Source organism: Hesperophylax consimilis, chromosome 3, assembly GCF_061612785.1.
Source record: "Hesperophylax consimilis isolate HC1 chromosome 3, BYU_Hcon_1.0, whole genome shotgun sequence".
NCBI lineage: Eukaryota > Metazoa > Arthropoda > Insecta > Trichoptera > Limnephilidae > Hesperophylax > Hesperophylax consimilis.
In genome coordinates, this window is record NC_142838.1 from 31,660,130 (window position 1) to 31,674,645 (window position 14,516).

At 34.9% G+C, this 14,516-nt stretch overlaps 1 protein-coding gene across 2 annotated transcripts in view; it reads left to right on the forward strand.

Moving 5' to 3' along the window:
• Snx17 (sorting nexin 17) overlaps positions 1 to 9,305 on the forward strand; it is a 35,726-nt gene extending 26,421 nt beyond the window's left edge. For both annotated transcript variants that reach the window (XM_089650316.1, XM_089650323.1), the window contains exons 6-8: positions 2,269 to 2,439; positions 3,798 to 3,971; positions 5,235 to 9,305. In XM_089650316.1, the coding sequence (XP_089506442.1) occupies positions 2,269 to 2,439; positions 3,798 to 3,971; positions 5,235 to 5,381 (492 nt within the window). In that variant the 3' untranslated portion in view covers positions 5,382 to 9,305. The remainder of the gene's footprint in view (positions 1 to 2,268; positions 2,440 to 3,797; positions 3,972 to 5,234) is intronic.
• Positions 9,306 to 14,516: the final 5,211 nt, after the last annotated feature.

The following is a 14,516-nucleotide window of genomic DNA, read 5'->3' on the forward strand; positions in this document are numbered from 1 at the left end:
GAATGCTGCCTGCTCATTACATAATAATAATAATAATAAAATGTAATAACTTTGTATAAAACTGAAATAAATTTTTGTCCTGAATTTATTTATGTAGTAAAAATGGCAGAACTTTTTTTTTCATTCTTTTTTTAATATATATATATTTTTTTTGCAAATGAAAAATTTATATCTTAACCCTTAAATGCATGATTTATTTATTTTTCTGGAAAAAAATATATTTTGTAGATATTTACATGCATATGCAAGGAAATATAAAGAATTTAATTTTTTTTGTAATTTTTTAATGATATTTGATTTAAAAAAAATTGTTGCAGGTTTACAACACCATGTATTTAATAAAAATTAATATAAATAATTTACGTATGAAAAAAAAATAAAAAACCTAAAAAAAATTCTCAAAACTAATAAGTGTACTGGAAAAATACGAGTTATTACATATAAGTATTGTATTATTGTATCTACTTACCTAAGAAAATCAAAATAATAACAGCAAAACAAAACTGTAATTCTAACCTCCAACCAATTTTCGAGAATCTTCACTTTGTTAAAGAAAAAGTGACATTTGACATTCGCGAAAGAAAAAAAAGGTGATGCCACTCGATAAAAAATATTACCGTGAACTTGATTATTCTAAAACGGCATGCATTAAGTATACACCAAAGAGTTAAAGGTGGTTTGAACGGTATGTTGCAGTTTTACAACAGTATGCATTTAAGGGTTAAGACGGCCAATGCATACTACTATTTACATCTAATTTGGTCGAGAGGCATAAATAATGGCGGCCCAGAGCGAAGGCATTCTAAGATAGCGGCCCTAAATTGTGGCGGCACGGAGGAAATGGGTTAAGGATACTATTCAAAAATCATTTCTCTGAATATAACTAGCTATTCTGGGGAAACTACTTATGGTAGATTATATACTATTTTCATAAATGTATGAACACATTTAGCTGGTAACACAGTCCAATTTACAAAGACTTCATTTTCCAAAAAGCAATTAAATTGTTATGAAAATAGAATCAGCTGGCAAACAATGAAAATTTAGCATCGGCGATCAAGAGGTTAAGGGCCTTATTAATAAATGTCCTTTAAATTTTACACAACTGTCAAACAACCATTAACATACATTAATGGTTTTTTATCAGTTGTGTAAAATTTAAAACACTTTTATTAGTAAGACCCTTATAAGTTATTATTGGTAATGTGATTTAAGTAACCATTCTAGTATTCACAAGTGAGAAATGTAATTTTATTTATTCTGGAATTTGAAAAAACAATAATTTTAAAATCAAAAATCTCATCCACTTTTATCCGCCTCGGTGGCGGTTAGCATAAATATGTATACAGTTTAATGAATAAAGTAATAAAAGCCCGATTTAACAGCACTGAGACAATAAAAAATCATTTTATATTATTAAAAACTCATTAAACCGGTAAAATAGGTTTATCTGGTCGCTCCTTGTAAATATGTAGGTAGGTACATTGTTAGGAGGGTTAATATGATGATGTCTCATCGGACAGACTTTCCTAAAAAATAGTGCGCCAAAACCTGATTTATCAATCAGGCTTTGTCTGTCCGATGAGTCACCAGTTCAGGGTAACAATTGATGAATTCCTACCCGTCATCAGCCCAAGTTTCGGCCATCCGGATCACAAGTGATTCGGCCCAGAATCTTTTGTTCCCACGGGGTCGAGGAAGGCGAAGATTAGTATTGCATCAGGATCAACACAGAGATGGCAGAGATAACCATCAGATTTAAAGTATTCCGACACGCGGCTTACGACACCATTACGTTTTTTTCCACGTAATCTCGAACGCCAAAAGGTTCAGAACACAAATGATTTAATCGCATCTGTACCCATCAGGGAAAATATTCTTCCGAATAATTAAACTGTACACTACATAATAAAAATAAAAACCGTGACCATTGTTACCGAATTCGGTGTCTTGGCGAAATCCGTAACAAGAGTGCCCCCGGAAACCGCCCCCCTTTCCTCCTTCCGCCCGTCTCTGTGTTGCCTGTATAATTAATTAATTCCCTAGTAAGTGCCTATTCAATGGTTATGGAATATTGTTTCACAACAACATACCCAAATATTGTGACAAAAGTTTTTTACCTATTTACATATTACATAATGTATTTAGTGGGTTTATTACAAATTGGAAGAGTCAATTAAATTCTAATAACATTTCTCGGTGACATTTGAATTTTCAAAATAATAATAATCAATTCTGTTAAATTATTTTCTTATTTTTTTGCTGTAGAATGAAGACTCGCCACTCTCAGAAAATGGCCACCAACAGAATGGTTCAGAGCATCTAAACCCAGAGCCTTCACAACTGGAACTCTCTTTTGAATATCTCATGAACAAGGATAAACTACAATGGGTAACAATACTCAGCGAGAGGGCCATGTTCATGAGTGTGTGTCTTCAAGTAAGTATTCAAACAAATTTATTCCGTTGTCGAACTTAACCTTTTTCACAACGGTCTTAAGCAGGGTACTCACCAAGAGTGTAGCATGTAACGTAACTGATACTGTATCAATCTGCAAGTGGTACGGCTCGTCCACGGTAACCGCGTATCCAGCTACGAGCTCGAGCACGGCGGGTCGCTGCGAGCCTACTGCGAGCGGCTCGCAGTAGGCTCGCGCCTACGTACTCACTTGATACAGTATCAGATACGTTACATGTTACACGGTTAGGTGAGTACCCTGCTATATATATTAATAGCTGGTTTATGATAAATCATTGAATGGTACCTAATTAATTAATATAAATATCAAGGTGTTATAGTAAATATTATCATTGATATAATTAAAAATAAATCTGTTAACAAAAATATATTAGCCCCGGGCCGCGCTGCATTTTCACTGAGCCTCTGTGTTTTTATTGTGCAATGCAAATATTGGTTTGACAGCTGCCCATTAAATTGATGAAATAAAAAAATTTGTCATAAAGAATAGGGTCCTCGGTGAATAAAATATTAACTAACAACATACTTAAATATTGTTTGACAAGAATCGTTTCCTAAACTTTCACTTGATTAATATTCTTGCCTTATTTTAAAAATTCGAAACACGTTGGCTGAACAACTTATGCGGTATCTTGAATGTTTATTTAATAAACTTTATATTGTTTTTAAGCTAATATTTTATAACTAGCCGACTGACAATTCAAAAGAAATGGACTATCAACAATGGTATCACACGTAATACTGGACGGACGATTGCAATTTGACATTGTAGTTTTAAAAAAAGAATGTAGGCGATGAAACTATTCTACTCTCTGTCTAACAAGGGATGTGCGATGGCAAGAGAAGAGTGCAACTATGAGATGCTAATAAGTAATTTATTTGTTTTCTCTCTTTGTATTATTAGGGCACTTCCTCTGTTTATTCTCTATTCAATGGTTGGGCGTTGAGTTGTACCGGGTTACTTAGCAGCTGGTCAAGACACCCAGTTTCTTGGAAGTCTGATGAAACTAACGTTGTAAATGATTTCGTAAGGGACAAAGATTTGGGGGTGGGTTTGAGTACCGCCGTTCTCTTGACCCATCGCCTTACTGTAGGGATATATAATTCATCCGTCCACTATTTATTGCCAAAGCAATGCAAATTTAACAATTTTCGTAATGTAAGGTGGATGGTATCTATAAAATAAACATCAAGGCGCGATCATTGCAATGGTCACATACATGAATCAAACTTCCTGCCGCATAGATAAGGTTAAAAATAATATTTATGCATAATGTCTATAATAAATAATATTTATACATAATATCCATTATTTTTAGTCTATTGTGGACGAGCTAATGCGGCAGAAAAACTATGGTGGTCTTCTGGGAAGCGGTCAGAGGAGCACCATCTACCGGGGAACCTTCAAGAGAAATAGTCTCACCTACCTCAGGAGGGACGGCTCCAGTCAGATCATCACCCCTTCATCCTCCACTGATACTATTAGCTCTGGAGTAAGTGTTCTAAATCTTCCCGTTTCCCTACATATAATAAAAGTGCACAAATTTCGGGAGGTGGTTCTACATGATAGTAAAAGTAAAAAAGACAAATTACTATTTTCGAATTTCATCATTTTAACCCCTCCGACTTTTCGCGAACTTGAAGCTAAGATGTCTTTACCGAAATGTCAATTTCACGAAAACGTTGTGTTATTACCGCCTCACAATCAAAGCTCTATAAATGAAACATTACTGAACGGAGCCGAATAGTAAAAACTGTTTTAGAAAGGTTACAAAATAGGCTTTCAAATTGTTGTATCATAAATAAATATTAACATTTGTAAATATTTAAATTTAGAATGGAAACATGAAAAAATTGTAAAAATGACTCACCTGTAATGTTTTATGTAAAAACGATACTAAAATCACGGATAATGTAAAAAAAAAACACTTATTTCATCGTACAAATGTACAATAAACAATTCTGTCACTTCACTTTTTGACCATTTCATACAAAATATATTTTTTTAAAAATAATTAAACTTGCGAGGCGGGTCGGCACGTCAAACGGCTTTCTTGGCGTCGTTTTACGATTTGGCGGGTAAAATTTGCTTCCACTGAGTAGGTCTTTTTACGGGTTTCTATGGATAACTTTGAATAGAGATGTGAAGCTTCATTCAATACGAATATTCTACTTTTTGTTTTAGGGATGTCACTAGAAGAATAACGGAGTTATGACGATTTTTGTGGAAACACACGCGTTGACGTGTAAACACGCTTATTGTACTTGACTGCTATCGTTATTTTATCGTGTATATCTGCTTACGTTGCTGACCGGTTAAGGTAGTTTTAAGGTTAACAAGTTGAATTGTTTGTGTGGAAAAAAATATTATTCTTCTATGGAAAAATATTTTTGCATAGGAAAAAAAATAATGGAATTTCAAAAAGGGTTATTTATCTTTTTTACTTCTACCATCATGTAGTTTGTGCTTTTTACCCTCAGACACCCTGTATATAATATCTTTATTATATTCTTCCCTGAACTGATGATTCATTTAAATATTTTTTATTACCCTTCTCTCTAACACTCAACCTGCAACCAAATTATTATTGTAATGCTAACCGACACGCAGAGCATTTTTTCATGTGTAATACATATGGTTTTTTTCTCATTTATGTACGTACTGTTTCTATAAACTTATTTTCAAAAAGGTTGAAGTTATATGTCAGTTGATTATTTTATTTTTTGTAGTCTTAATGTGCATGTTTCTTTTCCAGAATGGAGATTCCAGTTCAGTGACAACCCCCAAAGAATCCATCTCCATCAGACGGCTATCAGAGAAGTTCGCCAGCGTCTCCTTCAAGTCTGGCCGAGATTGCGTAGAAAACGATGCGTTTGAAGGAATCGGCGATGATGATTTGTAAATACCTTCCTGAAATCTAAAAAACTCCCTACACATTTTAATATACATTATTGTATTTTTACATTTATCTGTTAAAGAAACATTTTATTTTTGTAACATTAGGACGACGCGCAATAACAATTGTTGAACTCAATATACAAGGTCCATGGAATTTAGTAAAAAAGTAAGGAAATCAAAATACGATTGAAGCCAAAACACAAGTACCTACTGGTAGGTAATGAACAAAGTTGCAGTCATTCTGTTTATTTGGACTTTCTGATTTTACATTTTCTCTGTCATTTGAGTACAGTTTTGTTCAGATACCACGGAGAGATAACAATTCTTATGCTAAAAGATATCTACATTCAATGTTGCCAACTCAGCTCTTTTAGAGCTAGATCTAACTCTGAATCGAGGTCATCAGCGCCAAAAAAGGTGGTTCATCTTCTTAGCTCCTTTTTTTCCTACGTTGCTCTTTTTTCAGACACGTAAAATGATGCACCTATGAGGAACCGGCCAATAACTTTTAGCTCCTGGTGACATATAGCTTTACTTTAAAAATTGAGTTGGCAACACTGTCTATGTAGGTATACCCGGATGAAAGTTTAAATATAGGATGTCCAGGGGTAAAGTGTGCTAACTATGGGGGCGCTCCTACATGATAGTATGTTAAAGTAAAAAAGATAAATAACCTTTTTTCCAAATTTCAATGTTTTAAGGTAATTTTTAGGTAAAAAAAAGTTGTATTGTTTGTATGGGAAAATAAATATTCTTCTATAAAAATAAACATTGGAATTATGAAAAAAGGTATTTATGTTTTTTACTTCTGCCATCGTGTAGAATCACCTCCCACAGTTAGCGCACTTTACCCCCTGACACCCTGGAAATGGAAAATAGTTGCTACAAAACAATGACATGCTGAACATGCACAAGTAGAACAAAAGTTTCGTGAGAACTCCATGTAATTAGGTTAAGTGTCAGCCAAACAATTGTTAGTTAAACCAATGCTTTGTTTGCTGAAGGCAACTTTGCTAGCAGACCTGCATTTTCATTTCTTCCTTATTAAATCACTTTGTATTCTGCAATACAAATGTAAAATGTCAATTAACTGATCAAATAATTAAAATTATACAATAACTGTTAACACAATTAATTTTATACAACCATTTTATTACGTACTGTTTTGTTCTATTAACTTTTATAAGGAATTAGGAACATGTTTAGTGTATTATATTATGTATATGTATAAAGCTATTTTAACATGACTATGTAGGTACATGTTTTAACACTTGACTGTGGTAACACTTCTAACAAGTTATTAGTTTTTAAATCTCTCCAAATGGAAACAGATTTCCTAAATTTATTTGATGTTACCCGTAATTATAAAAAACATATTTTAACTTTGTACAGATTAAGTTTTTCATATGTAAATAATTATTACTACGTGGAAAACCATTTTACTAATCAAGTTATATTTTTAACTTGATTTACATATTGACATTTTCTAAATGTGATAAAATTTACAGCAATAGAGAATGGTGGATCAATTTGATCAACTTGTAAATAATTGTTTTAACTTTGGTGCTTCATTAATCTATTTTTATTCCTATTGTGCCAAATTCATTTTTTATGTATCTTTTTTTTACCTTTTTATGTATGTATATATGTGTAATGAGTATTACGATAGTCTGTCCGAAAGTAACTCCAAAATTAAAGATAAAAGTAACTCCTCCTTAATAGTAATTAAATTCTATGTAGTTATTGGAATTGACAGATAAAAATAATATAAATATTTATTATTCACCGGCAAGAATGCTATCCGCAATAGTGGAAAGTTAGTAATACGAACTTAATTACAGATTCTGTCGCTCTAGTAATCTTTTTATGCACTACATATTTCTTACGAGAAAAGCAATCCTGGACGTTTTTCCTTTAAAATTACTGTGACATATTTCAATGTGAAAGTTAATTTATACAATATTGAAAGTACAAAAGATAACATGCCTTCCATTTATTTTGTAAACTTGAGTTATCTTGAGAATCTATTTATCTATAAATGCCTAACTAATTATGATAATTTAATCAATGATCATCAATCTTTTATGAATCAGGCAAAAGTAACACATATTTTGAATCGGATAAAGAATAGGTGCTAAAATGAATATCATAATTAACAAGTTACCGTATCTTAGTGCAACTGTTCGAATAAAATAACAATTGTATAGATTGTATTGTTACATACAGTAGAACCCCGTTAATTCGAACCCCGATAATTCGAAAAACGCGTAATTCCACTTTTTCGCCAAAAAAATTTCCGCAGAAAAATTTTTTCATACAAAAATTTTTTTAATTCGAAATTCGTTAATTCGTAATTCGAAATTTATTTTTGTCCGCGCACGAAAATTTGTTCGTGTAATTCGAAAAAATTTGATTTTTGCGAAAATAAATCATAATATTTCGTAAATCTGAATCTAAAAGTCAGCCGTGGCGGTAAAACGCCGAAAAATTCGATTAACGCGGAAATATATCATATTTTTACGAATTTACATCAAATATCTGAATTTGAAAAGTCGGCTGCGCATTCTCGATTTACACGGAACTATATCGTATTTTTGCGAATTTATTTCGAATATCTGAATTTAAAGAGCCGGCCGTGATGGAATACGGCCGCGAATTCTCGTTTTACGCGGAAATCTATCGTATTTTTACGAATTTAAATTCAGATATTTGAAATAAAGGGCCGGCCGCGACGGAAAATTACCTCGAAATCTCGATTTACGCGGAAATATATCGTATTTTTACGAATATCTCAATTTAAAGGGTAGGCCGCGACCGAAATCGGCAGCGAAATCTCGATTTACGCGTAAATATATAGCATTTTTACGAATTTATTGCGAATAACTGAATTTAAAGGGCTCGCCGCTACGGTAATCGGCCGCAAAAGTATAGAAATAATTGGTATTAATACGAATTTACAACTAAAATACCACCCGGATTTGAAGAGGCGGCCGAGAAAATCGATTTTCAGCGTATTTTTTTTTTTTTTTTTTTCATAAAATTTCGAATTACGTGGGAATTCGTTAATTCGAAATTTGATTTTTGATGTCCCGTGGATTTCGAATTAACGAGGTTCTACTGTATAAGGATGGGGGAAGCCACCTAAATTTCGCATTCCAAACCTACTTATAGCCTTGCCTTGCCATTTATCGTATCCAATCTCCTTACAACTGGTATCACTTGATTTACAATATGCATATTACATAATTTGATTTATTGTTGGAAATAATGTTCTATTCACAAAATGACAAAATAGGTTTTTTACAAGCGCGTAGTGTAATGTGTATGTTTGAAGATTATTTGTTTAAGCTCTAGTTCCTAGATTCGTATTTATATATATCCATGGTTTGTACTCGGTTTCGTTTAAAAGCACAAAATTTTATAAATTTACAATAAGCAAAAAATGACACATTCCTATTTGTTTATATACTTCCACGTATGTATGACAGTAGTAAATCGCAATATGTATTATAATTCATCACACTAATCCATAACATTATTCTGTTTGTATTTCTCAGTATTCTCTTTCTATGTATATATATTTTTTTATGTTAATTCTGCGTCTGTTTAATATGAATCAACCATGTGAAGATACTGTATCCTATGTTTGTGCTATAAATATTACAATGTGAAATTATTGTTAAAACCGTGAAAGGAAAAAGCACAACAGATTTCTTTATGGAACCCTCGAAGTAAATCATCAGGTTATCTGGATAATGGTTACTTACTGTTAGATATAACTTTTAAGAATCCCCATTTTTAATAATGATCTATTAGCAGTTAAAATTTTAAATATTATTATTTAGTCAAAGTTTATAAACCTTTATATTTTTTGTTATTCTCATACAAGAACCATGTTCTATTAAATATAATATTTTAAATGTAACAATATTTTCTTTATTTAAAGACTAGTTGCACCCCGCCACGCGTTGCTGTGACTCAGTCTGTCTGTGCAGATAGAGAAACAATAGCGTGTTTTACTTTTACCTCCAACAGATGGCGCTGTTATTCAAAAAAAGCATTTTTTTACATGTGACAGGTGACAGCTAGGTATATATAAACACACACGTATTCGAATGCAACAATGTGTCAAAATTTTAAAGCAATCAGTGAAGTACTTTCGGAGATTTAAGATTTTGAACAAACAAATATTAACATTTTTATTTATATGTATAGATTTATACAGCACCACCTCGCAAACGCAATACTGCAGTAAACCCCAAAATTTTTAGTTTATTTAACCTTTCCTCATCTGTGGTGTGTATTTACTACACATTGCTTCTAATAACTTTAATAACTCTATAAATATAATAAATTCTGGGTTCAGATTTTAGGTATTCCTTCGTTATACATTAATGGTGCTGCCTCACGCAAAGCTCACATCAACAGATAATATAAAGCACAATAGCGCTCGACATACAATCCCATACAGACCCGACACACGTAAAAAGATAACGCGCTATAAGTGTGGTTCTGAACTTCGCTAACCGAATTTATTTTACGTAACCGCTCCCGACGCGATATTTGAAAAGTTATGCGTCCCCCTCTCCGCCGTAAAAAGGAGAGGGGGTCATTTTAATTACGGAGCTACCAACTAAGTTCCGTGTTCCCTTTGACAGCCATGACATAAGCAGCCTAATAATGCATTTCTTATTTATTATGTTAGCTCATATCGTCATGTGTGCTAGTAAATTTAGGAACATAAAAAAAAACTTTATTTGGCAAACATACTTAACATATATTTAAAATATAAATATAATCAATATTTGAATTTGAAGTAAACAAATTTTCGCCCTTTCAAAATTAATCATATTTTTAATCTCAGTATGTTTATATGGTAATATCATTCGGTTTTTTGATAAAGTTGGACGGCCCGATACCTACATAGAGAAGCTTCTAGTTTGTTCGTTTGTTGATTGTTTTCAATTGTTTTTCCTGGGTAATCTGGTTTGCTCTCGTCAGCTCTCGTGCTCTCTTCTTGTTCCCTGCCCTGGTGTTGGTCCTTGCCGCCTTTGCCTTCGACATTTTTGGAAATCGACGTGAGCTTATTTTACAATAATTTATTATATGTCGCTTTCGTCGATCGGCGTGCGAACTGCGAATTTCCTGATTCGACGGAGAGGTTATGTCAGGTTATGTGAAAATGCGCTATTTACGCGCAGATTGTTTAAAATTTAAAAAGTTTATAAATAGCATTTATAATTATATAGTTGGCGGCATCATCATCTGAGGATGAGCTGTCCAACAGATCCAGCAATAGGCGACAAGTATCATCCATTTCGAAAACGTGCTCAAGCTGTCAGTAAGTAAAGTTGTCACTTTGACAGATGAAATTATGTTCCTCGGCCGCTCTCGAATTCAACTGACCCCCTCCTACCATAGGAAGAAATATTTGATAGCGTCGTGTGTCGGTAGAAAAGATGATGCGCTGTACATTAACTTTTGATGTGAGCTTTGCGTGTGGCAGCACCATTATGCACTGAATTAAAAAATAATATATTACATACTTTTCAAATTCAATTAAAAATGAGTTTTTTGTTAAAAATCGGGAACAAATACACCAATACAATCAACCGTGTGATACTAAATACGCGAAGAGTGTGCGAGGAAATGACACGCTATTGATGTCCCGCTTTAATTCGCTATGCGGGAATATGAGACATCCACACTTCTGCAGTTGTAGTTTTTGATTTAGACCATCGATACCTACGACCGCACAGCTGTGTTTGTGCCAGCTGCGCCGCTAGCCAGTTGGCCGCGAACCGTCGTTGTGGACCCCTCGCACGTTTCTTTAGCATATGCCGATGGTTTTTTCATGTTTTCAGCAATTAAATTACAATTATTATCACTTTTGATATAAAATATAATAAACATAATCGATTTGCTATGAATATTCATATTTTTCCGATATTAAATCGCTTATTTTGAGATGTGTATTGACTACACAGCATCGTAACGCGTGTATTTTTTTAGCACAGTAAGGGAAAGGTTAACATCATTAATCGAATATTGATTTTTTTATTTATAAAAATTTATCCATCTATATATATATATATAAAGTCTGTGGCGGGGGGGGGGCGACTTGGCTTTGTTTTTAGTACACATCTACATTTTCTGAAATTAATTAAAATTTTTCACATTTGGTCTTCAAAATAAGAGGAACATGACATTTCAAAAACTACCCATCTCTTTTTCTCGTTAACCAGACAACTCAGATCAGTGACAATTCGACACACTTTTGAAAAGTCATGAAAAGTGATTAAAAAACTAGGTTAATTTAGGTTAGGTTTATTGGCTAGTTTTTTTTAATCACTTTGATGACTTTATAACTCTTTTCAAAAGTGTGTTGATTTGTCACTGTACTGAGTTATCATGGAACCCCTTTTCCCACCTCTTAAAGCAGAATTATTTTCATACTTAACCCATTCATGACGAACTATTTTTTTTTCGAATTTCGCGCAGAAAATTCACAGAGTGGTTGGTTTTGAAAGTAGAATAAGAATGTTTTTTTCGGAATTTGAAAAAATCGTCTCCTCATCCCCCAGGAGCCTCGAGAAGGATGAGGTCCATATGGATCTTTCGGCAAATAACTAGTCAGAAATTTCATTTTTTCATCTTTATTGTTCAAAAAGTGTAATTTTCAACAACATTATTTAGTGTGATAGCCCTCGAAGCATTTCACGCATAGTCCGACCTTACATGTGATGCAACGGATGCGCTGCTTGCTTTTACAAGATGCACAAGACAGTTTTCCTCCCTTATTAGTCTCAGTTATCGGTATTGGCCCAGGATAATGGGGGACGTAGGTATCATACTGCATCGCCGTTTGACCTATTTTGGTGAGTTTGTCGGGTGCCTTGAAGTATTTCTTGATAGAATACTTCTCGCAGTAATGCTTTGATATTTCTTCACGGAATTCTAACTGCCCCAATTTAAAATTGCCCGTGGCTTTGCGCTTCAGAAGCCAGCAATTCTGAATGGTTACATCAATGGCCCAGGTAAAAATGGACCACCACCATTTCTGTTGGCGAACAGTAATGCGATAACATGCAACGTTTTGGTCCATTCTGTCAGTTCCGCCCATATTCGTGTTATATTGATGAATTGCATATGGCCTCTGTATACTGATCTTTTTTTGCTCCTTCCGTGAGTAACGGCTTGCTAGATCCAATGGATTCTTTCCGTATTTTGTTGAAGCTACAGAACAAACAGCGTTATCAACCCATTGAGTAACGTAGATGGGGGTCTTGCCAAATGATGTCTGCGCACTTTCAGTATGTCCTCGAGAAAGCACACCTTTGTTGTATTTTGACATTGTTGCCTTCTTCTTGGGGATAGGAGATGAACTGGGATTCTAATTGTCTCGAATTGTACCTGTGCCATTGTATCCATAAAAATGCAAATAGTACAGCAATGGCATACCCGTAAAAAGATTATCAAAGTAGAAGTGATATGGCAATTCGCGCTTTTCCACTGGCAATTGATCGACCAACATAAGTAGTGGTGAAGCATTCAAGCCTACAACACCATACTCCTTTTGAATCCGGGGATTGCTGCCTTGGTAGATCTCAAAATTGATCAGAGATTCGAGGATCCCACCACTTACCCGCCCCGGTATAGGTAACTTATGGTTACCCCTTCAGGGCTCTTGCAAGGACGCTAATTTTTTTGTTAAGAACGACTCTACATTTAATAAGAACGAAGCTAAACCTCGAATGTCCCCGCATACGTTTTTAGGGAAGCAGTCTGCGAGTGCTTACTGTGTACAATGTTAGTTTGTTAGTAGAGTACTTGCCTCTGTTTCTATGTTAGTAGAAGGGGAAAAAAATAAATACAAAAATAAAAACAACTGGTGTAGACTGTTTGTCTACATAGTATGTGCATAGTAATTTAGAGAAAACAAAAGTATAAACGAAAAACATCTGGTGCTGGTCCGGAGAGGAATAATCCACATTCTTTTCGGCGGTCCCGAGGCGAGTCAGTTGGTGATTGGGTTGATCGGTTACGAAGTCAGGGAACCGCTCCCCTTAGCCGATTTCTCGGTGGTGCCCTGAAGAAAGTGTAATTGGGAGATGGGGGAGTGGATACCCGAAGACCCTAGGGAGAGATGCGTCGAGTCGTCGGAGGCGGGGAGGAAGATCCCCTAAGGTCGACCGACCATCCCTCAAACCTGCTACTGTCCTCGGGGGAGGCGCGTCAGGTTTGTGGATATCCTGTTTCCGGGGTCTGTCCGTTGGCCGTATGAGGGGACGAGGTTTATCCACCCCCTTGTGGGGAAAATGGACATTGACAGAACATTGATGTTCAGTTTCATCCCGGACTCGTGTTGCCCCTAAAGATGTCTTCTATATGGGTGTATAACCTGAATAACAAAATATAAGAAAAGAAAGCAGAAGAGAAATGTGAGGAAACTATAAAGAAAATTATGAAGCAAAAATAAAACAAAAGTATGAAAGAGAAATTGAGAATTGGTAGAAGCTACAATTTCCATAGCAAAAAAAATAAAAAATAATAATAATATATATATTATTTGTCATTCCAAGGTATCCACAAAGATGGGAGCTGCAGCTCCTGGGTCTGGTGTTTATCATCTGAGCTGGGTGAAGAACAATTATCAGCAAAATCTGGCGAGGGTGTAAAAGAGTATACAAATCATGGTCAAGGAAGTCAGGAGCAAGTACACCAGGTTATGATTGATTTTACTCTAGTCAGCGACTCTCAAAGCTGGCCATCTCTCAACCCATGACTTAACATACTTCCTCAGACATTCGAAATTTGTCTTGTTCGAAACGAGATCGGCGTTCCAAACCGGTCTCGTGATTACATCTAGGCCTCTCAGTAATTCATCCCTCGCATCCGTCATTATCTCGCAGTGCCACAGAATGTGCTCGGCGGTTTGGTCCGTATTGCCACAGGCGCAGTTGGGATGGGGTGACAGGGAGAGTCTGTGAAGTCTCCCCCTGAATTCCCCATGTCCGGACAACAGTTGAACCATATAGTGGTCTGGTTTGATGAAAGCCCCTTCCATTCTGAGTTTAATTGATGGGAAGAAGGAGAAGGTCCATCTTCCCATATTCGACCTATCCCACCGAGATTGCCA